The sequence below is a fragment of the Leguminivora glycinivorella genome, chromosome 6 (assembly GCF_023078275.1).
Source record: "Leguminivora glycinivorella isolate SPB_JAAS2020 chromosome 6, LegGlyc_1.1, whole genome shotgun sequence".
Classification (NCBI taxonomy): domain Eukaryota; kingdom Metazoa; phylum Arthropoda; class Insecta; order Lepidoptera; family Tortricidae; genus Leguminivora; species Leguminivora glycinivorella.
In genome coordinates, this window is record NC_062976.1 from 12,548,352 (window position 1) to 12,572,480 (window position 24,129).

The 24,129-nt window shown below is 37.4% G+C and overlaps 2 protein-coding genes across 2 annotated transcripts in view; both read right to left on the reverse strand.

Moving 5' to 3' along the window:
* LOC125227006 (dipeptidase 1-like) overlaps positions 1–1,051 on the reverse strand; it is a 32,919-nt gene extending 31,868 nt beyond the window's left edge. Inside the window, exon 1 of the mRNA XM_048131196.1 lies at positions 737–1,051. Coding sequence (XP_047987153.1) covers positions 737–1,051 — 315 coding nt within the window. The remainder of the gene's footprint in view (positions 1–736) is intronic.
* Positions 958–24,129, reverse strand: LOC125227007. The gene is made up of 3 exons (XM_048131197.1): positions 24,118–24,129; positions 18,259–18,744; positions 958–1,090 (listed from the first exon to the last, which is right to left on the reverse strand). The coding sequence occupies exons 1-2, from the start codon at positions 24,127–24,129 to the stop codon at positions 18,325–18,327; spliced, it is 432 nt and encodes a 143-aa protein (XP_047987154.1). The 3' UTR covers positions 958–1,090; positions 18,259–18,324.

Below are 24,129 nucleotides of genomic sequence, written 5' to 3' on the forward strand. Positions count from 1 at the left end.
TACTTCGACATCGGCTGCGGTTATCTAGAGTGGAAAATTTCATCCTTTCAGGCGCAGGAGAGTGTCTACTTAGCATTTCGTCATTATTGTCGAAGCTTCGCATTCTAATCATTTTGTGGGGTGGCCGCCTACCAACATCTGCACTTACATTGCACTCCCTGAGTCTATCAAAACATTGGTCGACGTTCCCCGAAAAATTTGCATAAGTAGAAGCGTTGTTTTTCAATTCGTCTTTCGATTGAAATTCCGACGAAGTGAAAATGCAGCTTTGGCTGTTGACCCTCCTCTGCGACTTGTCGACTACAGACAACATTGATAGTTTTTTGAGAGAGCTCGCCGAGCCAGATGTTATCTCGGCCAGTTGGACCGCGTTTTGGTTTTTCTTAGACATTGCATCGCCACCGATCTTTTTTAAATTAGATAGTTTTCTCTTTATTTTTTGCACGAGTGTATTTGTCGGATCATATGAAATCAATTGTTTAGAAAAATAATTTGAAACTCCAACATGTTTATTCTTTGTATACTTTCTGTCTAAGCTGCGATGCGAGGCTACGTTTAAATGATTTCTGTTGGCTCCGCGTTTTATTCTTTCTAGATCATAGATGTTAAGCGTATGCCCTCTATGATCCACGATGTCTCGATGGCAGTTTAAGTAATTGTTCTGTTGTATGCTACAGTTGCAAACTAAGTCAAAATCATGGTCTGATATGTGTTTATTAAAACACTGTCTTTGTGCCGTGAGAGCGATACACGCTTCACAGTCGACACCTAGCAACAGCTCGAGACTCGTGTTTCTGATGAAGCCGTCGCTGAAGGTGCGCGATCGGAAATTGGCCGGGCTCTGTTCGACATTTTCCCAGTCGGAGACCAGGCCGGCTCCGCTGGGCAAGCAGGGCGCGACGCCCGCGCCACCCGCGTCCTCGTCCACCATGGTGGAGGCGTCCCGGTTGACGTGGATGACGCGCGGCGGCCGGAACACTCGACTGTCGCTTCTCACTGAACTCCGCGATGGTGAAGGCGATGGTCTCTTGAACCCGTCTACTTGAAGCATGCTTCACTCTTCACCTTTTCCTTTTTGTGGAGTTGATACCTGCGAAAAGAAAATAATCAATAAGTCGCATGTCTTCATTGTCCTTATTTGAAACGCCAGAAGTTTTGATAAATGTATAATCAATGGAAGGTACCTACGATCGGCAAAAAAAGGCATGTATAACACATAAAGACCTCTCTCAACGTTTTACCTATACATATACTGATGGGGTAATTAGGTACCGCGCGGTCCGCGAGGTGATTGGTATTCGAAAATGTTTTTTTTTTGTAAAATTTGTAATAAGTTGTATAAGAAGAAATTAAGACCTACTTACTACGACCTACGACCTAGGTACATACAACATACAATAATAATTTCATATTTGGAGCTGTACTAATCTATGCATCAAATTATCTTTTTAGGGTTCCGTAGTCAACTAGGAACCCTTATAGTTTCGCCATGTCTGTCTGTCCGTCCGTCCGTCCGTCCGTCCGTCCGTCCGTCCGTCCGTCCGTCCGTCCGTCCGTCCGTCCGCGGATAATCTCAGTAACCGTTAGCACTAGAAAGCTGAAATTTGGTAACAATATGTATATCAATCACGCCAACAAAGTGCAAAAATAAAAAATGGAAAAAAATGTTTTATTAGGGTACCACCCCCCTTACATGTAAAGTGGGGGCTGATATTTTTTTTCATTCCAACCCCAACGTGTGATATATTGTTCGATAGGTATTTAAAAATGAATAAGGGTTTACTAAGATCGTTTTTTCATAATATTAATATTTTCGGAAATAATCGCTCCTAAAGGAAAAAAAGTGCGTCCCCCCCCCTCTAACTTTTGAACCACATGTTTAAAAAATATGAAAAAATTCACAAAAGTAGAACTTTATAAAGACTTTCTAGGAAAATTATTTTGAACTTGATAGGTTCAGTAGTTTTTGAGAAAAATACGGAAAACTACGGAACCCTACACTGAGCGTGGCCCGACACGCTCTTGGCCGGTTTTTTTTAACAAACATAATAATAATATGAAGGTTGGCGTAGGGATGTGACGACCCCATCGCCCATTGGTTTTACCAGTGCAATCAGTCAACGCAGGGCAGCTTGAGGCGAGCTGTTGGGGAACAGCGACCCCACGTACCCGAGTGCTCCTGGGGAGTTCTGTTACCCGTAAGGCGGGTGGGTGGGACAGTATTCTCTACCTCTGGCTTGCCTTGGCTGGCCGTCCAGAGTGGAGTCGTTAGGGCTACATGCCCCAGGGGTGGAAGTGAAAATTTGCATAAGACGCGAGTTGGTACAGTGGCTTAACAGCCACTGGGCAGAAAGCGGTGTACACCTCTCGACACCCTTGAGTTCTCACACCGGTGTTGCCCTTGAGCCATCTTGGATGTCGCTTTTTGTGGGGGCCCATCTTGTGGGGACGAGTCACCGTCTGCCGGAAATAAAATTGGATACCGTTTTATTAGGCAGGCGTCCGGTTTTTTATCCATAGCCCAGTATTTAGTCCATCACTTTCATCAAAATGTTCATTTTAGATTCCGTTAACTCTCAAATAGTCCTTACACCCTGGCGGGTGTTGCCTCTGCGTGTGTCCCATGATACGGGCAAGGGCAACATCCGCTCGGTGTACCCCTTACATTTCATTAAAGTGTCGAAAGGGCCTCTACGCGTTGGCTTCGGCCCCGCGCACGCCTCCCAAAGGTCCGGAATACCATTGTTCCGTGATGGGAAAGACATACATAGGTTACTAGGTAAATTTTGCAAAACAACTTTATTTTTTACAATCGTTCAAAGTATTTTCCGTCACAATTAATACACTTAGTCATGCGTAAAAACCATCATCAAAAATATCTTTCAATTTTTTTCTGGAAGTAAAGCACACTCATTGTCCCAGGCCCTTAAAAGTTCCTCATCATTGGTAAATTTTCTACCTTTCAGCTTATCTTTGATAACAGGGAATAATGCAAAGTCGCATGGTGCTAGATCGGGGCTGTATGGCGGATGCTCAACCATTTTTATCCCGGTATTCTTTAAAAAATTGACTTTTTGAGCCGCCCGATATGCCGGTGCGTTATCATGGTGAAAATGCCAAGTACCGAGTCTTGAGTTGGGACGGATTTCCTGAAGTTTATTTAGCACCCGAGGTAAACATTCTGTAGTGTACCAGGTAGATGTTACCGTACGCTGACTCTCTAGAACAACTCGATCCACTATACCACGGTTTGTAAAAAATACAGCTGTCATCTTTTTCTTAACAGATTTAGATTTACGGGGTTGTGTTGGCGTAGGTTCATTTTCAAAGAGCCAAACTTTATTTTTACTTTTTGATGGCACGTCATAATAATGCAGCCATGTTTCATCTCCTGTGATAATGCTGTTTACATAAGCACTTGACCCGTTTTCATATTGTTTTAACATTTTCTTACACCATTTAACTCGACAGGCCCTTGCTCCTCGGTAAGGTCGTGAGGTACCCATAGAGTGCAAACTTTTCTTACTCCGAGAATGTCGTGCAAAATTTTGTGAACACTTGGTGCACTAATGCCCAGGGATTCTTCTATTTGCCTATAGGTCATTCGACGGTCAACTCGCAGCATTTCTTCTACTTTGGATACGTTATCTAAAGGACACACGTCACTAGGCCGTCCTGATCTTGGTGCATCAGAAACCTCAAAATTCCCGCGTTTAAATTCACAAAACCAACGATAAACAGTCGTACGATGAGGGCAGTTTTCTTTAAAAACAGTTTGCATTTCCTTAAGACAGTCATCTAACGACAGGCCCCTCTCAAAGTTGTAGCGAATTACAATTCTTATGTCGTCTCTAGACCACGCCGACATGATTAAACTTCAAATTTTTTTTTATTAAGAAATAAAAAAAAAAATGTTTTCCCGCCAAACATTGTCTATGGAACTATAGTTTAAAAAAAATAGTGCTTGGCCACTTCCTTGTGTCATATTTGTGTATTGCAAAACTTATCTAGTAACCTAGGTATGAAGGTTACTAAAATCGTTTTTTTTAAAACAGTAAATACTTTTGGACATATCATTTTCGGAAATTTACACTTCATGTAAATTATAGGTAATAACCAGCTAAAACACGTAGCACCTTATAGATGTAAATCAGATTGAATAAATTCTGGATTACGTAGACAAGGCACCTGTCCCTAATTCATTTAACACGATTTCAAAATGACGGTACCTTTTCGTGAATAACTCGTAAAAGCGCCTATCTGAATCAGTTTGGTAAAAGTCTTGTGTATCCGGTCGGTTTTCCGGATGTTCCACGGCCCGCCGAACTGGGAAATCTGATATGTCTGAAGGCTTCACGAAAGCCGCTTGAATTATTCAGCGTCAGTCCTGACAGTGTAGGTACTTATATTAGATGCTTACTGACAACTGTAAAATCTGCACGGCGAATTGTGTTCGCCTTTATCTAAACATTCTAAACCGATTTTAGGAGTTCATTTATTTTCACGTCAGACTTTGAAATCAGTCAGCTTATGGAGATTAGATGACAATATTAAATCAGTAAGGAGTAAGGACCATTAGTCATTGGAGTTTATGAGCAAAAGGTACAAGATTCAACAAGGGTACAAAGGGTGTATCCATAGGCTATGGATAATGCTTACTATTAATTGGGCCCATAAGCTTGTTGACCACCGAGGTAGAATAAAAAAAAGTATTTCATTAACCGCAATATTTGAGTTTACATAACTTATGATATTCCGGTTGAATTAGGTTAATGAAAAAGCCCAACAATATTTTCTGACGACGTTGAAAAGGGTAGGTAGGTACATAAATATACGTACAACGTACGTTCTACCTTCTACGTATTTCTGTTGCGCTAAAGCAAGAGTGGTGAATGCGTTAAATTTTTAATAAAAAAAAACCGGTCAAGTGCGAGTCGGACTCGCTCACCGAGGGTTCCGTACAAACTTTCAATAGTTGAATCATCAAAATGTTATTCATAGAACTCTACAGATTTGACTAAATCCCTCAAGACTCAATTTCCCACATAACAAGTAATATTTTAATATACAATTTTATTGTTAGACAACGTCCAAATAAAATCAAGACTATTCGACTTCAATAGTTTACGACTTACGACATGTCGCAAGGACGCTCCTGAACCGACCTCATTATATCAAGAAAAAAACGATGTAGGAAATGAGCGTTCAACGTACAGCGACATCTATCGGCAAATTGAGTAAACTAATGTGCGCGAGCTAGTATGGAAGATGATTTTTATGGAATAATTGATTATTGCGTGAACCGATTTTAACCATTTTGCCTCTATTTGAAAGCAGGTAATTTTATTGTTATTTTGTTAAAAAATACAGGTACAATAAACACCCGCAAGGGTGTTGAAATTGAAAATGTAAATCTGAAAGGTTTTTTATAAATTAAAAAAAAGTTTTCAAGATACGTGTACGATTTTATTTTTTCTGTAATATTCATTATAATAGCCATGTTTGGTGAAAATTTCATAAATTTATGTTGGTAAACTTCGGAGATAAGGGGGGGGGACGGTATTTTTTTTTACATTTTCCTTCATAATTCTTTTTTTTTTCACAACAAAAAAAATATAAAAAATAGTTTTGATATGTACAATTTGAGCTCTTTCTAACGATACCCCACTTGATCTAGTTACTTGATATTTACAATTTGCCCCCCTTTTATATTGGCCATTTTGTATAGTTAATATTAATAAATAAAAAAATAGTGCTTTAATTTTGTAGAGGTTAACAATGTTCATAACTATTCCAAATTTCAAGTCGATAGCATAAGTAGTTCTCGAGATATTTAGAAATACGACAGACGGACAGAGTCGCACCATAAGGGTTCTTTTTGTACCTTTTTGGTACGGAACCCTAAAAATAGAAAAAGGTGGTCAAACGTTAACACGTGTCGGACACGTTTAGTTTTTTTGGCTAATTGTTAGTTACCAATTGCCTTTTTTTGCGCCATAATGAAAAAGGCCGTTTTTGGAAATTTTTATTGTCTCTAGCGTCTTTAAAAATAAAAAATATAAAAAAATCTAAACTGTCCGACACAGATAAAAATAGTAATAATCTGTGTTGCAAAAATCATTGCTCTATCTTCAAAAACCAGGAGGAAATAGTCGAGAGCGTTTGTATGGAGAATTGACCGCTCCTGTATCGTCTTAAATATTTACCGAAAGTTATCGATAATATAGGCCGCTTTTTGTCTCTTTCTAACGCTCCACTTCCCTAAAGTACGGGGTGAAAATTATATAGAGCATTCCACAATTTTCGACTTTAACGCGAGCGAAGCCGCGCGAAAACGCTAGTTTTCTATAAGCCGCGCTGCTGATATATGAGCCAAATATTTTTGTGCAAACGAATAGTGCAATCATATTTATGAAAGCGAACTTATGATTTTTATATTTACGAGCCTACTACTCTGACGAAGTTGACAGCTTCAGTTTTTGCCTGATGTTTGTACCCTTATCTACATATTCTAGTTTGTACCCTTATCAATATTTCTTCTGACATATGTTTGCGACGCTCGTTCACTTCTATCTGTGAATCTTAATAAGATTTACATTCCGTATGAACGATAGGTAAAATATGTAGGTATCGTGTCTTGACCCTTTTTACATGACTGTCACCCGGCCACACATGTTCGACAAATAACTTCGATCAGATAGGTTAAACCTCAAGGAAAATTAAATTCCCCGTATGTAGAATGTGGACGGTGCCCCTAAACGGTTACAGATATTAGGTACATACTTTTTTAGAGAGAGGTAGAGGCTTTGAGTGCGATAAACCTAGACAACGTCACAATCGCTTAGGCTTCGTTAGTGCCGAGTGCCTTCGTCATAGCTAGCTTTCTCTTTCGCGCCAATGACGTAGGCTAGGTACCCAGGCCGGTAAAATATTCATACTTATTATATTTCCACGACTGTAGCGCTGTCTTGAATAGGTAGTAAATTGTGAGGATGAATAGCACTAATTTCAGTCGAGACGATTTGTTCAAATGTATACTAATGGCAATAGGTAATTGCTCTTGTTTAAATTAAATTGTATTTTTTATTGTACCTATCATATCTACACCACACCACATAAGACTTTAATTTTCACGTTGATCTTCACGGAAATCTTTGAATTTCTGTGTGGTGTGTGCATGATATACTCCCTTCACCGAAAGCGTATGAACGTAGTATCGAAATGATATTCTGTGAATTCATAACATTAGTGAAACTCATTCGGAAAATCCACGAAAGAATATGACCTATTCAGTAAATTTCTCAAACATGGTAAGTCATTACGTTCGTCAAAATAGGCTTGAAAGTAACACGTTACAGGCGGCGCAACTCCAGAAAACTGTCAAGGAATTTCATACAATTGCCGGCCTAGGCCGCGAAGTATGTTTTAAATTTCCAGTCACAGATATTTTTGGCGTAACATCTAGATATTTATTTAACAATTAAAGTAAAAACTATAAGGGGTTTATAGACGTGCCGGCTGCAACACGTATAGGGCCTAAGCATAAGCAATATTTAATTTTTGGTGCGTTTTGACAGTAAAATATTTTTTTTTCATACTTTTCTTTATTATTTTGACAGACCGTTTAGGAGCCATGCAATGTTTTTTTGTTCACCTAGACTTTTTATTAATTTCTTACCGTGATTGAGAACACATGCCTCGATGATGATGTTGCCAACTTCGTATCTATATTTGTTTAATATAGATACGAAGTCTAATTACTTTCGACCATAACACTGAGGGATAGATCGATTCGGGTTGTCATTAATGGCTGCTCGTCCGATCAATTGGCAATAAACGCCGGAGTTCCTCAGGGATCTGTGCTTTCAGCGACCCTCTTCCTGCTCCATATAAACGACCTACTGAAACCAGGTACGTTCGGTTATGCAGATGACACGACGGTTGTAGAAAGCTACATACCCGACTCACGAGCTAGTGGAGTCCAGATACAGTCACTCAGGAGGCAATGGTCGAACGCATGAACGAATCACTGAAGGCAGTCTCCGATTGGGGTGAAGCCAATTTGGTTGCGTTCAATGCTAGTAAGACTCAGGCGTGTCTTATTTCTGCTAAAAGGAGCCCATTCCACCTTACTCCTACGTTCCGAAATGTATCCCTTCCGATTACCGATCATCTTGAGCTTCTCGGAATCTCACTGACTTCGAAACTTAACTTCGGCCCGCACATTGAGTCGAAAGCTCAGTTAGCTGCAAAAAAGCTGGGCATCCTCAACAAGGTGAGGCATTATTTTACACCTAGGCAGCTGCTCGACCTGTACCAAGCACAAGTCCGGTCGTGTGTAGAATATTGTTCTCACCTGTGGGATGGTTCAGCGAAATACCAGCTTGCGGCACTCGAGTCAGTCGAGAGGAGGGCCAAGAAGATCATCAATGACGACGAGCTGACCAATTCTCGACTACATAGCCTGGAGCATCGTCGGAAGGTTGCCAGTTTATCGGTATTTTACAGGATACATTTCGGAGAGTGCGCTGAGGAACTGTATAACCTTGTTCCTCCGTCCCCATTTCACCATAGGACCACTAGACAATCGGCAATGCGGCATCGCTTCATGGTCAGTATTCCAAAAATACGCACTAAGCGTTTCGCTTCAACATTTCTTTTGCGAACCGCCAAGGAGTGGAATGCCCTGCCTAAGTCTGTGTTTCCGCACGAGGAAAGCGTTCTCATAGGTAAGCGTGCTCCACCGTAGACCGCATCATCACTTACCATCAGGTGTCACTCAGCCTCCTTACTTCGCGGCGTCTGCAGTAATTTACTATTTATCCAAACCATTTTTAGGGTTCCGTACCTCTAAGAGGAAAAAACCGGCCAAGTGCGAGTCGGACTCGCCCATCGAGGGTCCCGTACAAACTTTCTTTTAAACTACCTAGTTAAAATAATCTCATGTTTTCATATAACTCTAATGACTTGACTAGAAGACAAAAGTATAGACTATAGGTACTAATGAGCATTATTGTGTATAGCGCCATCTCTTCGTGAATTCGCTAACTAATTTGCGCGACCTGTATACTATGTTGGTTTTTCAGGGATAATTCTTTATAATGTTAACCGATTTAAACAGTTTTTACTTTATTGGAAAGAAGACGGTTTACGTAACATCTCGTATTAATTTGAAGTACGATATACATTCGCAAGGGTGGGTAACATGAAAGTAAAAATATGAAAAGTTTTTTGTGAATTAAAAAAAAAGTTTCCAAGATACAAACACGATTATATTTTTCCTGTAATATTTAGCATAAAACCAATGTTTCCTAAAATTTTCATAATTTTTAGTTAGTAAACTTCGGAGATAAGGGATGGGGGGGGGAACGGTATTTTTTTTACATTTTCCTTCAAAATTCTTTTTTTTTCCACAACAAAAAAATTATAAAAAATAGTTTATTTACGTTCAATTTGCGCTCTTTCTAACGATATCCCACTTGATCTAGTAACTTGAAATTTACAGTTTGCCCCCCATTAATTTTGGACATTTTCTACAATTAAAATTCATAAATTAAAAAAAAAATATACTTTCTATTTGTAGAGGTTTACAATGTTCATAACTATTCCAAATTTCAAGTTGATAGCATTAGTAGTTCTCGAGATATTTAGGAATGTGACAGACGGACAGACAGACGGACAGAGTCGCACCATAAGGATTCCTGTTTGTACCTCTTTGGTACGGAACCCTAAAAACGGAACCCTTATAGGATCACTCGTGTGTCTGTCTGTCCCTCTGTCACAGCCGATTTCTCCGAAACTACTGGACCGATTTACTTGAAATTTGGTACACATATGTAATCCTGGGACCCAAAGACGGACATGTAATTTAATTAAATAAAATTTAATTATAGGGGCCACTTTTGGGGGGTAAAATTAAAAATCAAAGTTATTAAAACTATATTGTGTTACATATCAAATGAAATGCATAAGTATGAATATTTTACCGACCTGGGTACCTAGCCTATGTCATTGGCGCGATTGTTATTGAATCATCAAGTTTATAACAAGTAGAATTAAATTGCCTATTGGATTTCAACTACTCTTTTATAGGTAATTATGTACATTTAATTTTTTTATTTATTTAATTAAGTACAATGAAATACATTGAAAACACGCCAGTTTAAGTCTTTCCCAAAGCATGTTCGTACTTTCTTTTCTCGACAATGTGGCACTGTGTAATAATATGTGTACATGATAAAACAGCTTTTCAACGTCGCGCGTCGCCGTTCGTCCGGCTAGATGCGTTCCTAGTTGCCGTATGAATAATCATTGACATGTTTTCCCAGATCACGAGAGGGAGTGTTTGTGTCAGCGGCGGAAAATCCTGAGCCGAGACGATGAGTAGACATATGTAGTAGGTATCTCGACAGACGTGTCCCAGACACGGCGACGCGAGGCGGACGCCGGTAAGCCATTTTTGTCTTATGTTCACTTTACCGCTCCACAATGACAATAGGCTTTTACAGCTTTGTCGTACACATGTCGAGTGCTCATTTTGGTATACATTCCTCTATTCAGCGTCCTTGATTTGAATATTACAACGTGTCCTTAAGCGACTTATTTTAATTGGGGTTCTATACAAGGTTTATAAAAAAAGTTTCTTGATCTTGACACAAAATCCTACTCTAAGATTAAACACGGTGTAGATTTTGTTATTAACAGTAACAATGTAAGTTCATTTAATAATAAATAAGTAACCGCTACTGGTGAAACCCGATAAATCAAGATAATTTTTCTTTCAAATAAGAACATTGTGGAAATTGCACGTAGTTCGAATTTCAAAAACCAATTTTCTCAGCTTATCGGTTTTCTCGATAGGTATGTGTGCAGTTTTATTCTACACGTAATTCTCATGTTGGCACTACCCGTTTCATTGTTTCTGGTAATTTGTTTCCTGCTACCCAAAGGTTGTCTGGTAGAGATCGCTTTTAAGCGATAAGACCGCCTGTTGTTACCTAGTTTTAATCGTTTTATTAATGTAATCTCCTTTTAATAAGTGGTGCACAATAAAGTATATATTATTATTATTATGTTGCACGTATATTGTTGTGTTTCGTAAAAGAAACATTCAATTAACGTTGATTATTGTAAGTATCCGGAATGAGAGGAAAACAATAATGGGTCTCAGTCCGTAAACCATTGTTATACAATACACCAACGATATAGGTACAAGCAATTTATAGAACTAAGGAAAAGTATTATTACATCACGCTATTCCAATTATTGCGAAATTCATCCTTCAAGCGAAGTGAAGGAACGCCAACAGTCCAACATACAGTGGGATACATTGTTTGGGCATCTCTCAAACAACGTTCCATTAATAGAATAGGAAATGTCTACACGGGAGAAAATAAAATGTGGGCGAGAGATTTCTTAGTAAGTAAGCGGTCATTTGTAAGCAGCCGAGAAAAATGCTCACTCGTCCAGAAAAAATAATCGAGAACGGTTAGCGACGTACCTTTCTCTCGCGAATTTTTCATCCTTATTTACGACGTCTCTCGAAATACTGTGTAAACACCAGCATTTCCGAGCAATTGATTACACAAGAACGATTGCCTATCCAAAATAGGGTGCGAATCTTGAGCCGTCTGAACAATAAACCTAGATTTATTCAAAGAAAAATAACAGAATTAATAGGTAAGTAAGTCTTCATCTAGTCTAGTGTTATTATTTTGGATCACAACGACCACAGCCGTCGTGCGGGTTCATCTTGTTGGTGGTCGCAGTAGTAGTCTAGTAGTAGATACGTTATAAGATATATATTATAAGGTACAGGGGACAATCTCGATTGGCGGGTAATTTCAACTACTTAAATGCAAAGCGTGAAAAAAAAATGGTAAGTATAGTTGAAATTATCCACCAGTCGAGTTTTTCCCATCCCACCCTTAAATCCTCATCCTGTTATTTATTAGTCAAAAATTAATTAACGCAATTTAATTATCAAGGCTCGGTAAAACGCCCGTCAGTTAGAAATTTCAACCCTGTTCCTTACAAAGTCTTATTTAACTATGCCTTATAACTACTCTAGACTGTGTGCAAACAATTTAGACTCATTAATGGGTTCTAAATTAATGGTTATGATTTTAAAATGTCGGGCGGTTTTGCTAGCCTTGTTAATTTTTTATGTAACCTACATAATTATGTGCAATGTGTCGATGTGAATATTATCTATCATTTATTTCTTATCATTAGATACTGCTTTCGATTTTTCAGTTGGGCATGATGAAGTTAAAGGTATCAGTCAAATAATACCGGTTCTAGCAACGATCAAATATTTTACGACCAGGCCTATGGCCACGGATTACTTTGCCTAGCAAAATGATGGGGAGCGTAAAACTACTTTCCGCAAAAAACTTTTTAGTACAATAAGTAGAACCTTGTCATAAAACTTTTCCGGTTTCCGGAACACCCAAATATAGATGCCGCTCTCCATTGGCACTTTATAATATTTCTATTCCACAATAGTTTTCTCTTATTCCGTTTGAAGTTACTTGAGAAGTTTCAGAACGTGATCTCTCGCAGGAAATTAGATTTATCCAGCTCAACATGGACAATTCTCACAAAGAAAGAAGGCAAAGTCCTTGATTGTTCGGTCGCACCTTGAGTTTCGATTAACATACGATGGTTTGCATACTACTTCGTTGAGATTTTCTGCGATTCAGGATTTCCTTTTCTTCTGTATCTTTTGTTCAAGTAAAATGTGTAAAGTTGTTGTTTTAAAGATACATTCCTACATATATCACTTATCTACCATATATGTATATTGTAACATACATTAAGTAACATTTACTGTTCTTATTGAGTTATATATTTTTTTTTTTTATTTCTTTGCGGCATTAATAGGGCCTGTTTTTTTCACATTAAAGTAGAGGTTTACGTTTTTCAGGAACTGAAGATCTGAATAGGTTGTGGGTTTTGCTTTTTATATTTCAATTCGATACTCGTTTTCGAAATAAACGGTCTTGACAGGTAGACAGATGGTCGGACGGGAAATTTACGGACAGGATCCGTTATAAAGCAACTAATTAAAAAAAACTACGCAACTAGACTGTAGAACTAGCCTGCGTTATAAGATAACAAATTCTGAAATACATTTGTTGTCGCCTGAAAGCGCATTTAAATTCGTATAAAATTATAATCCCAAATTTTTTTAACAAAAATGTTGTAAATCAGGACACATACTGCAGCTATCAAAATACCGGTAATCCTAAAATACATATTGTATCCAAAATAAATAAACTTAAAACCTGATAATTTCCTAGTTATTCGTATTTTCCCGTAAAATGGTTTTTAATTTACTTCCTACGTTCGTTTCTAAATGTCTTACCTATTGTAGGAACTTTCAGTCTTGCCCACGTATATCAAGCTCAGTGTTCGTGCTTAAGATTCAGAACCACATGTTATTATTCAAGACTAACCTACATTTAAACGCAGCGAAAAGAAAAGAATACACGATGAGAGTTATTAAAAATCCAATTTATTTTCATGAAAAATAGACCACTTTTATATTCAGCTTAACTCGAAAAGAAGCTCTCTTTTTTAACTGTCAGCATCAGTTCTAAAACAATTTGGTGAGTCTCAAATTGAGGTTATTGTTTGATATGCCACTCGTGAATATTTAATGGGACTTGAATAAGGTAGAGGTCCTACAGATTGACGACTACAGATTATTTCATCTCTGCAAAATGTAAATGGAGTAGGACTATTAGGAGTCAATATTCATTAGAATATCATAGATTAGATCGATTAGAGTTGGTGTCCACAGTCGTAGCGGGAATCCGCTATGAAACGACGGGTTATGAAACGGACACTATCGATATCTTTAAAAAATCGAAGAGAACATGTTCCTGTCTTATGGTTATTGACAACGCTGATAAGCCCACAATAATGACAGATCCCGGCGGTCATTACTTAGTTCACTATTTCGCACATTGTAGAACCGCGCGAGTTTAGTAAAAAATGTCGTATATTTGCAAACTGATTTAAAATTCCATAAAATCTTAAACTACAATTGTAATGGTTGTACTTAGTTGCGATATATTCCCAAGAAAATACGGTATGGAGAGGTATAATCATATCAATACTTAATTATTTGGAATTTGGGTAAAATGTTTAAAGGTTAGATGCGCAATGAATCGGACAGGTACCGTCGCATTGAAACGGACGTACAATAATGTACCAGTCAATGTCCGATTCATTATTCCTGCATATTATAGTTACTGTAGTTTTTATTAAACTGGTTTTATTTATTTTCGTCACTATCAGATGCCGTCAAAGAAGAGGATTCGTCCAGAAAAAGCTGCAGTAGAGTCTGCTGTGGAGTTTTTGAAATTGCTAATTATATGACCTCAGTTTAAAGTCTAAGAAAAAAACGTACCTCTACCAAACAGAAAAAGGTAACCTTGCATTACACCTTTGGGGTATCAGCTAAAATTAATATTTGATCATTCAAGATGGGCCAAATTGTTAAAATTGAGGTTCAAAAGTTTCAAGCCTGTGTCAAGAGATGGCAGTCTATGCACTATGATTACACATTTTACTTCGACAGTAACTCTCTATAATACTCGATCCTCTTTGTCATTATATAAAAGCAGTAACTTTGTGAAACATTGAGTATTCATGTGTCTCAAAGTAAAGCATTGGTTCCTTGTCCGTTTCAAGACACCCACTGTCCGATTCAATACGACATGCGTTATGAAACGGACATAAATGAGATAAACAAATATATATATATCTCACCAAAAATGAAGTTTCATTAAATATGGTGTATAACAATTATACTATAGTATATCCGAAATGTATAAGGATAGTTAACAAGTTCCTAAGTTTTGAACTGCAATATGTAATCTTGCTTCAAAGTTAAATGTCCGTTTCATGGCGGATTTCCCCTATAATACCTAATGTTTTTTTCTAATATTTTTTTTGGCGATGCTTAAACTCAAATAACATATTCTCTTTCTTCTGATCTCAGAGATGGGTGGTTAAAATTATTCAGTTTCCTCATGTTACACCGTGTTTATGTATCATTATCAATATTATCATACAAAAATTGCTTGTAAATTGTATACATACTTATATGTATTATATGGTAACTCGTTAGTTGAGTGGGTACTGGTTATCCGTATCCGCCCTCTTCTACAAAATGGTCTTTATGGGCAGTTTGCACGTGTGTGCGTGTGCGGGCTCACAGATTAATCGATGAGGGTAAAGTTTGCGTGCGGTTCTGGTCCGTTTCTCGTCAAAATAACTGTGCTTATAGTCTGGAAACGCTAAATGATACCGCGTTCTTTTGCAGTCGTATTTCGTAATGCATATCAGGACGATGATGTCGCTTTCGATAACAGCAATGTTCAATAAAACTAATTTAAATCATTATCATCCCACTCCTTGCGTTATCCCGACACTCGCCACAGCTCCTGGAAGCCTGAGGTCTACTTTGACAACTGATTCCAAGATTTGGCTTAGGCACTGGTATTACCAAAGCGACTGTCATCTGACTTTCCAACCCAAAAGGTGGCTGATGGTTATTTGGATTATTCCGTTTTCTCACGATGTTTTCCTTCACCAAAAAGCGACTGGCAAATATCAAATGACATTTCGCACATACATAAGTTCTCTTTGACACGAAATAAATCATATTAATAACAAGAAAACACTAAAATTATGCTTCAACCCTTTTATACCTTATTTAATACTTGTTTTTACCACTAGTTTTTCTTTCTACGAGCTCTTAAAGGATCTATTGTTTTCACGGAGCAAAGACTTCCGCCTGTTTCTTCATTCAGTCCTTTGATAAGACAAATTAAACAACCTCAAACGTTCAACCATTACTTGATATCACTTGCATCCGACTCACCTATTATATTATGTTTATAAGGAATGAAAGGAAGACGTATTCATATTCGTTTATTGCAGTCATGTACAATTGTATGTACATGCATTATTCTAGGACTTATAACTATTGTATATGGACCCGGATAGGGTAAGGCCATTATGCAACTATCTCAATCACTCGGACAGGAAGGACAGAGCCGGAGTTTCCAGCGTGTTTTTTTTTTCGCAAGTCATTTTTCATGCAACATGCAGTTGCAGACAAGCCGGCCTAGTTCCACCTATAATACAATAATTTCAAACACCACTAATTTAAATACAAATAAATAATAAGTCCGCTCGATATTATACGTTGCCTTTCTCGAACAAGCAAATACGTTTTGTTCTGAAAGTCGCCGACAAAAGACAACTCGTCCCTTGGGAAAAACAACACCAGTCGAGGTTCAGAGTCAATTTTCGACGAGACTCTGCGGGTTTGAGTTAAATGTACCTAAAGTCGAACCAAAAATATATTTATATATTTAAACTGATTTCTTAACGTCATCGTAATTTAGTTGATTCTAACGGTCATGTATGCATATTTCATATGTAGATTTGTTCAAAATTGTCCCATTAACTGGCGTTTAGATCTTCTATCCAATTTGACGCTAACCTGCGAGTGCGGGATCTATTAAGAAGTAGCTTTTGCCCGCTGCTTCGCTCGCGTTAGAAAGAGACAAAAAGTAGCCTATGTCACTCTCCATCCCTTCCACTATCTCGACTTAAAAAATCACGATAATTGGTCGCTACGTTTTGTCGTGAAAGGCGGACAAACAAACAGACACACACACTTTCCCATTTATAATATTACGAATATGGATAAGGTAAAGAAATTTAATTTAAAGTTAGAGAAACATTGCAAATAAAGGCAACCACAGAAATATCTCCAAAGTATTTATACGGCTCAAACAATCAGTGCCCCTTTCACAAAGTTTGAGCCCTCTTTACAAAGAGGAGATTATTAAAAGCTTATCATCACGTAATATAAATTGGAGTGAGCAATAATCGGTCCCATTTTGCCCTGTGTATTGCTTGAATGATTTGTTAGCATTTCTTTTGCGGAATACCGTCACCCTCAGATTATATATAACGGAGCGGCCAAGTCTTTCATAAATATCCATACGCGACTCGAGTTTTAAGTGCAATTTCACATCTGATCCCTATGTAATTAATATGTATATGATATATTTAATATGTATATTATAGGATACCTGTCCTATATCCGATATCGGATAGGATAATGTGAAAACGCACTTAGGCGTTAGGGTAAGAGGCTGTTGCTGCGATATAACTGATATCGATGGTAAATAAAACTGATTAACAACGCTATTAACATAATAATTTAAAAATAAATCTTTACACTTTGGCGGTTTCTCACACTTCTTGATGGTTTCATGTTTGAGAAAAAATAATGCAAGAGACTATTTCATTGAAGATATGGATCTAAAAGTAAACGTAATAAATTCTAATTAGGTACTTAAGAATTCCAACTGAAATTGGTTTCGGATTCGAACCGACTCCTTTAATTCAGCGACATTGCCAGTAGAAATCTTAGGTTTCAATTAAATGAGGTACTCTGATGTAACTGTAAATGTAAAATATATAAAATTGTGCGTATTGTAAATATTATATTAGTGTAAGCAAGTTTGTGTGATCCGATATACAAATACCAGTCCGGTGCAATTTTTACAAAAAGTTGTGTCTATTTGGCTAAGCGGTTCAATTTGGTCAACTGCAAACTACCACGGCGCGTGCTACGACTGGACGCTACGCTGCGTAGGCGCAGCGTAGCGTAGCTCGTAGCAAGGTTTGAATTGTTAGATTGTTACAGGCATTAATTAAATAAGGATGGAGATTGGAAGATGACTCAAAAAGTTAACTGAATATCATATTGTTGAAATAATATAAGTAGGTATGCGACTTAATTATAAAGTGACTAAATACATATAGGTATATAGATATTGAGATGTTCGAAGAATAAGTAAAATGATTACGAGGAATAAATAATGTTATTTACTTGTTAATAAAAAAAAATCTAATTATGTATATACTATAATTATGTCAATTGTAAATAGAATGAACGTAAACAGTTTTATCTACTCGAAAAAAGTTCTAGGGTACTTAATATTTCAATGAATTTAACTTTATTAGTTAAATGTAGGTACTCGCTTATTTATGTTACGTAGACATTATGTTAGAGACAACTAAAAGTTGAGACAAACTTTGAACTTGACTTAGGCAAATAACATTATATGAATAATAAATAATAATACGACATAAATTTATCCGTGCCATTAGTTAAAGCAAGAAAAAAACTTAGTGAGTGGTTTCTCTTTAAATACCTACCTGTTCTTCACTTTAAGATACCTAATGTTCAACAATCACTATAATGTCGCACGAAAGTCGTATAAATTAATAGCTGCACGGAAGCTTTTCATGATATAGTAATGTGACATTAGTCTCGTCATTCAAGCACAACGAGGTCCGTATTAATGGCATGCTTTTAACGGCGCGCGTATCGTTCGTCTCCGGCGCTGGAAGGCGAGAGAGCGCTCTCCGCTCGGCGGCAGAGTTGGCGAGCGGCAGCGGCAGCGGGAGCGGCGAGCGGACCGGGCGCGGCGGCGGCGCTACTGGCGCGGCGTGGGGCGAGCAGCCGCGAGGAGCGCGTGGGTCGCACTGCCACTGCCGCCGTCGCAGCTCGCCGCTCGGCGCGAATAATCCATACCGGAGCAGCGAGGAGGCTGTAGTCACCGGACCGGAGGGCGGTCGCGCGAGCCGGCTCCGACTGGTTTCGCCGCCACGGGCCCGCGCCCTGCGCCCGCCGCATGCCGCCTGCGCCCCGCATGTTGACACAATTTCAAATCATTTTAGAATCTGTGCAACGAAATGCGTTTTTATGGCATGCATCGTTATTACATTATTAGACATACAATGTTATACAATACACATGCCTTTATATCAAAAGTAGGCATATTACCTAATATTGCATAGACTTTGAAACTTCGTCAAAATTTAACTTGACGAATACATAGAAGTTTAAGTAACATACATCGCATTATGGTGCGATTTTTTTATTATTTTTTTATTTTATTTCAAAAAACAAATTACACAGTATTACTGTGAGAAACTAAGGCACTGTGCAATGCATAAAACATCATTACTTTTAAATAGATTCGATTTAAATAGGTTCACACATCGCTTATTTTGTACGTAGTTAATAACAAATTACATACCTACATAAACAAGTAAATTTTGAAATTATTATTTTTTTATAATTAAACAGTTTGCAAATTCAACGGATTTTAATGAATTATGTTACAGAGTTCTGTTGAAATAAAATTAATAATTCAGAAGCCTGCTTTTGTAAATATTCGTCAAATTCGACACGTCGTTAGGTTAGGTCACACATAATAATAATTAATTTATGTTACAGGACGTAGAATAACTTAAAATATCACATAAAAGTAAGTGTCAAATATCTGAAAGTACATCATACATGTCATGATCTCATGAATTCATGAAACACTTATCGTTAAATTTATGTTTGCAATAATAACTCATTTCTGATGCATTTCTGTTTCGGCCCATGGTTGACTGGTTCACATTCTCTAATGCCTAAAGATATTAAGTCCGCCTGTAAACTGTAGTTTTTTATGTGCATTAAAGTTTAAAATATTTAAATAATAGTAAGAGTTAGGGCACTAGTTTCTTAGAGAAATTAACTAAATTAAAAGGAAATAAAAAACAACACTGTGTATATTTGCGTTTTATCCAATAGGAATTGAGCAATAAAATAAAATGAGAAGCCTTGGATGTTTTGTTCTACTCTGTTGCCATAATAATAAATAACGTTGACGTGACCAGTTTATTAGTCGCGCATTTAGCTAGGTGGTCGGCCAAAGGAACAAGATTTCAGATTTCCTCCGCTCTCTTGCAGATAAAGGGTCTGAAATGAGGCTCGTCGTGATGTATATCGCGGCAGGTAGTCTTGTAACGGAGAAGTTACATCCGCGACGCGACGCGCGCCAGTGCCCGCTCAGCCTCCCATTTGTTTATTAACCATATCCTTTGTGTTCAAATGGCTTTTCAGAATGATTTAATGCGTGTACTTGGTTCGCGGCTGATTTCAATAGATTTTTATTTATGGAAGTAAATTAATGGATTTCCTTTTTAGAATAATAGAGGGAAATAAAATCTGGGTACCCTACGCTGTCTGTCTCATCGATCAAAAAAGTTTTGAATGATAATCGTTCCTACCTTAAGTTACTTTAAGTTTAATTGAGGAGAAAATTCTTCAAGATAGTATTATATAAATTTTAAGGGGTGGTAACGTGTTAGCAAAGGGCGAACAAGTAAGAAAGAAAAGTGAATGAAAAGCTACCTCTTGAGTAAGTAAGTAAGTATAATATACATGTCGCAGGGAAATGGACAAAACAGAGATTTCATCAAATCACTAAGGGATATGATCAAATCACGCAGGATGTCAAAATGGCGAATCCATTTTATCATTTCTCTAAAAAATTTCAGTCATTTGACTAAATCGCTTACTCTGTTTAGTGAAATCACAAAATCGACCAACAGATACGCCACGTTTTGTCATTTCACTAGATTTGTTTAGGGATTTAATAAAATCCCTGAACCACGTCAGTAAGTTGACGAAACGAGCTTATAAAGTCAACTAATTTTATCATTTCGCTAAACAAGTTCAGTGAAAAGACAAAATGTTTTAATAAATATGAATGAATATAATTTAAAATGAATCATTTTTAGCTTTGTTTCTTCACTTATTCTATTTTTTTTTCTTATTTATAGAAAACCAAAAACTCTTAAAAACGGATTCAATTTTACCATTTCACTAATCTAGTTAAGGATTCAATCAAATCAAATGACAAAGGCAAGAGTCTAATAAATCTAATTGGATATATTAGATTCTTGGCTTTGTTTTTTTCACGAAACCAGTTCAGACATTTGATCAAATCACCAGTTGAGACTTTATCATTTCCCTAAATTTGTTTAGGGAAATGTTAAAACTAGTTGTCTTTTTGAGTTCGTTTCGTCAACTCACTGTCGTGGTTCAGGGATTTTATCAAATCCCTAAACAAATCTAGTGAAATGACAAAACGTGGCGTGTCTATTGGCCGATTTTGTGATCTCACTAAACAGAGTCAGGGATTTAGTCAAATGACTGAAATTTTCCAGAGAAATGATGAAATGGATTCGCCATTTTGACATCCTGCGTGATTTGATCAAATCCTTTAGAGATTTGATCAAATCTCTGTTTTGGCCATTTCCCTGCGACATACATACATACACATACATACATACATACAATCACGCCTGTGTCCCATGAAGGGGTAGGCAGAGCACATCAAACTACTCAGGTTTCAGTGCCACTCTTGGCAAATAAGGGGTTGAAAGAAAACGAAACTGTGACATTGCAGTATAATATAATATATAATTATAATATAATATAATATAATTATATATAATTATATATAATATATAATTTAAATATACAAATACAAAAATACAAAAATTCTTTATTTCAGTAAATATGTATTTACATAATAAAAACGACAACTACAAAACCGCATACATCCAATCAATACCTTAGTCTTCATCAAAGAGCCAAAGCTTTTTTAGATTATTGCGAGGGTTTCAAGGCACGAAGGTTAAACAAACTTTGCCACCGAGTGAAACGCAAAATTTTTCACCACACCAACACGAACAAAATACTGACTATAAAACATCAAACTAAATCAAATCCATCAATTTATTCAATATTTATGATTCAAAATCATCATTTACTGGTAAAATCCACCAGCCACCTTAAGACGTCAAGTTAAAATTTGTATGAAATTACTTTGCACTCTTGTGAATAACATGATGCACTCTTATGGATAGAAGAGAGTAACAGTGTTGTGAATTTAAGCTTTGAGGCGTAAACTACAAAACTCGAGTCCCGACTTCCGAGTCTTGAAGCCTCGAACCTTAAAGCCTCGATTATATAAGCCTCAACTTAATTAGTTCGCGTTGTTGCTTACGAGCACAAAAACCTCGAGTCTTTAGGCCTCAAGTCTCTTAGCCTCCTAAGCGTTGAAGGTTTAAGTCTAAGGTTTGTAGCATTTAACTCTTAAAAGCTTTTAAGCCTGAGGTCGACAGAAGTAAAAACCGGCCAAGTGCGAGTCGGATTCGCCCACTGAGGATTTCGTACTTTTTAGTATCCTGAGATACATCCGGCGTCTTGGCGTCCGTTGGCTCGTTGGGTGGACGACATCCGGAAAATTGCGGGCCACAACTGGATGAGACTAGCTCAGGACCGGGACAAGTGGCGTACTAGAAGAGAGGCCTATGCTCAGCAGTGGGCGATAAAGGGCTGATATGATGATGATGATGATGAGATACATGAGATACAGCCTGGTGACGTGACTGGATAAACGGACAGCGGAATTTTAGTAATAGAGTCGCGTTATTACCCTTTGTACGGATCCCTAAAAACTACCACACCGGACACCGTCAAATTAAGGGTTAAAAATAAATACATAATAATACTTTCTGCCTATAACGCTCGTTGTTTGAGCTCTTAACGCTTGACCCAGGTCTTCGAGATTTGGGGTTTGAGCTTTCTATGAAGCCTGAGTCTTAAAGACTTACTCTTAAGAGCTCATAAAAAGCTTGAGTCTTTAAGGTTCTGAACCGTTTTTGAGCTCAAACCTTTAACGCTTGAGCCTTCAAATCTTGAACCTTCCAGGTTTGCAAGTCTTTAAGGTTCAGAAGTCCTCAAGGCTAGTCTATTAACAACACTAGAAGAGAGCCTTTACCAGTTGGCGTGGTGAAAAAATATACTACTCTACCCAGGTTTAAATCGCCCAAAAATGTGGATTGCTAATGTCAAATTTTGATGAGTTGCACGGGTTATTGTAGCTGTTCGACAAGTCATGATTTTTCCCACGTCAACCAAAGATCAACGCAATAAGTCAGTTTTCGCATAAGGGTCCATGGTACGCTAGTAAATCTGGGTGGTCAAGAGGAGGATATAATAGTATTTTCAAACACGAAGGGTACGCGGTGACAGGTGTCACTTCACTGATTTAAACTTTCACGATTATTACACATCATTATCTTCTCCGAGACCACGGGGACAACGCCGTCCTTGAAACGTTGGAGGTCAGTTTAATATGTAGTTATACGCGATTAAGTCCCGATTTTAAAAATAATGAGGTATCACTTCCATACAATTTCGAACTAGTTTCCCGAAACTGTAATGAGATGATATCCCCATTATTGTACCGTTAGGTTATTTAAAAAGTACCATAACTGAGGACAGATAGGTAAATTTAGATTATTTTCCTATGAATTGAGTAATTGTACGTCGTACGAGCTACTGAACAATTGACCCTAAAACTGGCAAATCACGATTCCAAAATTATTAAAAGTACGTGTAAGTACGCTCGTAGATTAAGGTATAATCCCGTGGAAGGTTTTTTTTTTATGTTCCCCGTCATTTGGAAAAACCAACGAGGTTTCGTTCGCATTAAGTACCTACTTATATTACATTACTCGGCATATAACTCAATAATGTGCACGTGTGATGACTTTTGCTTATCTTACCCATAAAATAAAATAAGCGAAATCATTTGAGCGTAAATGGGGTAGACGTACTTTTACGTAAACTTGACGTCTGTCTCACGACAAGGAAGTTATACAGAGTGGGGCCTGTAACAAAGGCGAATAATTGAACTCTAGGCTATCCTCCTTATACTGATCAACATTTGTTCGGCGACTTTTAAAAATAACTTGTATTTTGATTTTTATCACCCTTGAAAGTTTTTTCTAAGAGGTAATGTATTGTGAATTCTGTTAAGTCTAAAGTGTGACAGACAACGTCAATGACAACAATAATGGCGTACATTGAAGCTAATATTTATTTTGTATGAAAAATTAAAAATTTAAAGACTTCATAATTTTTAAAAGTCACTGAACAAATGTTGATCAGTATAAAGAGAATAGCCTACAGTTCAATTCTTCGCCTTTGTTACAGGCCCCACTCTGTATTTCCGATACGGTACAATAAGTACCTTCCCACCGAAAAATAAAATAAAAGCGAATGTAAATGATACGCGATGTGATGGCAAAATTTTTGATATTTTAAAGGATATATTTATATGGTTAGTATAGGTAGTCAGAAAATATAATGTCTCATACCTTAATCTCCAT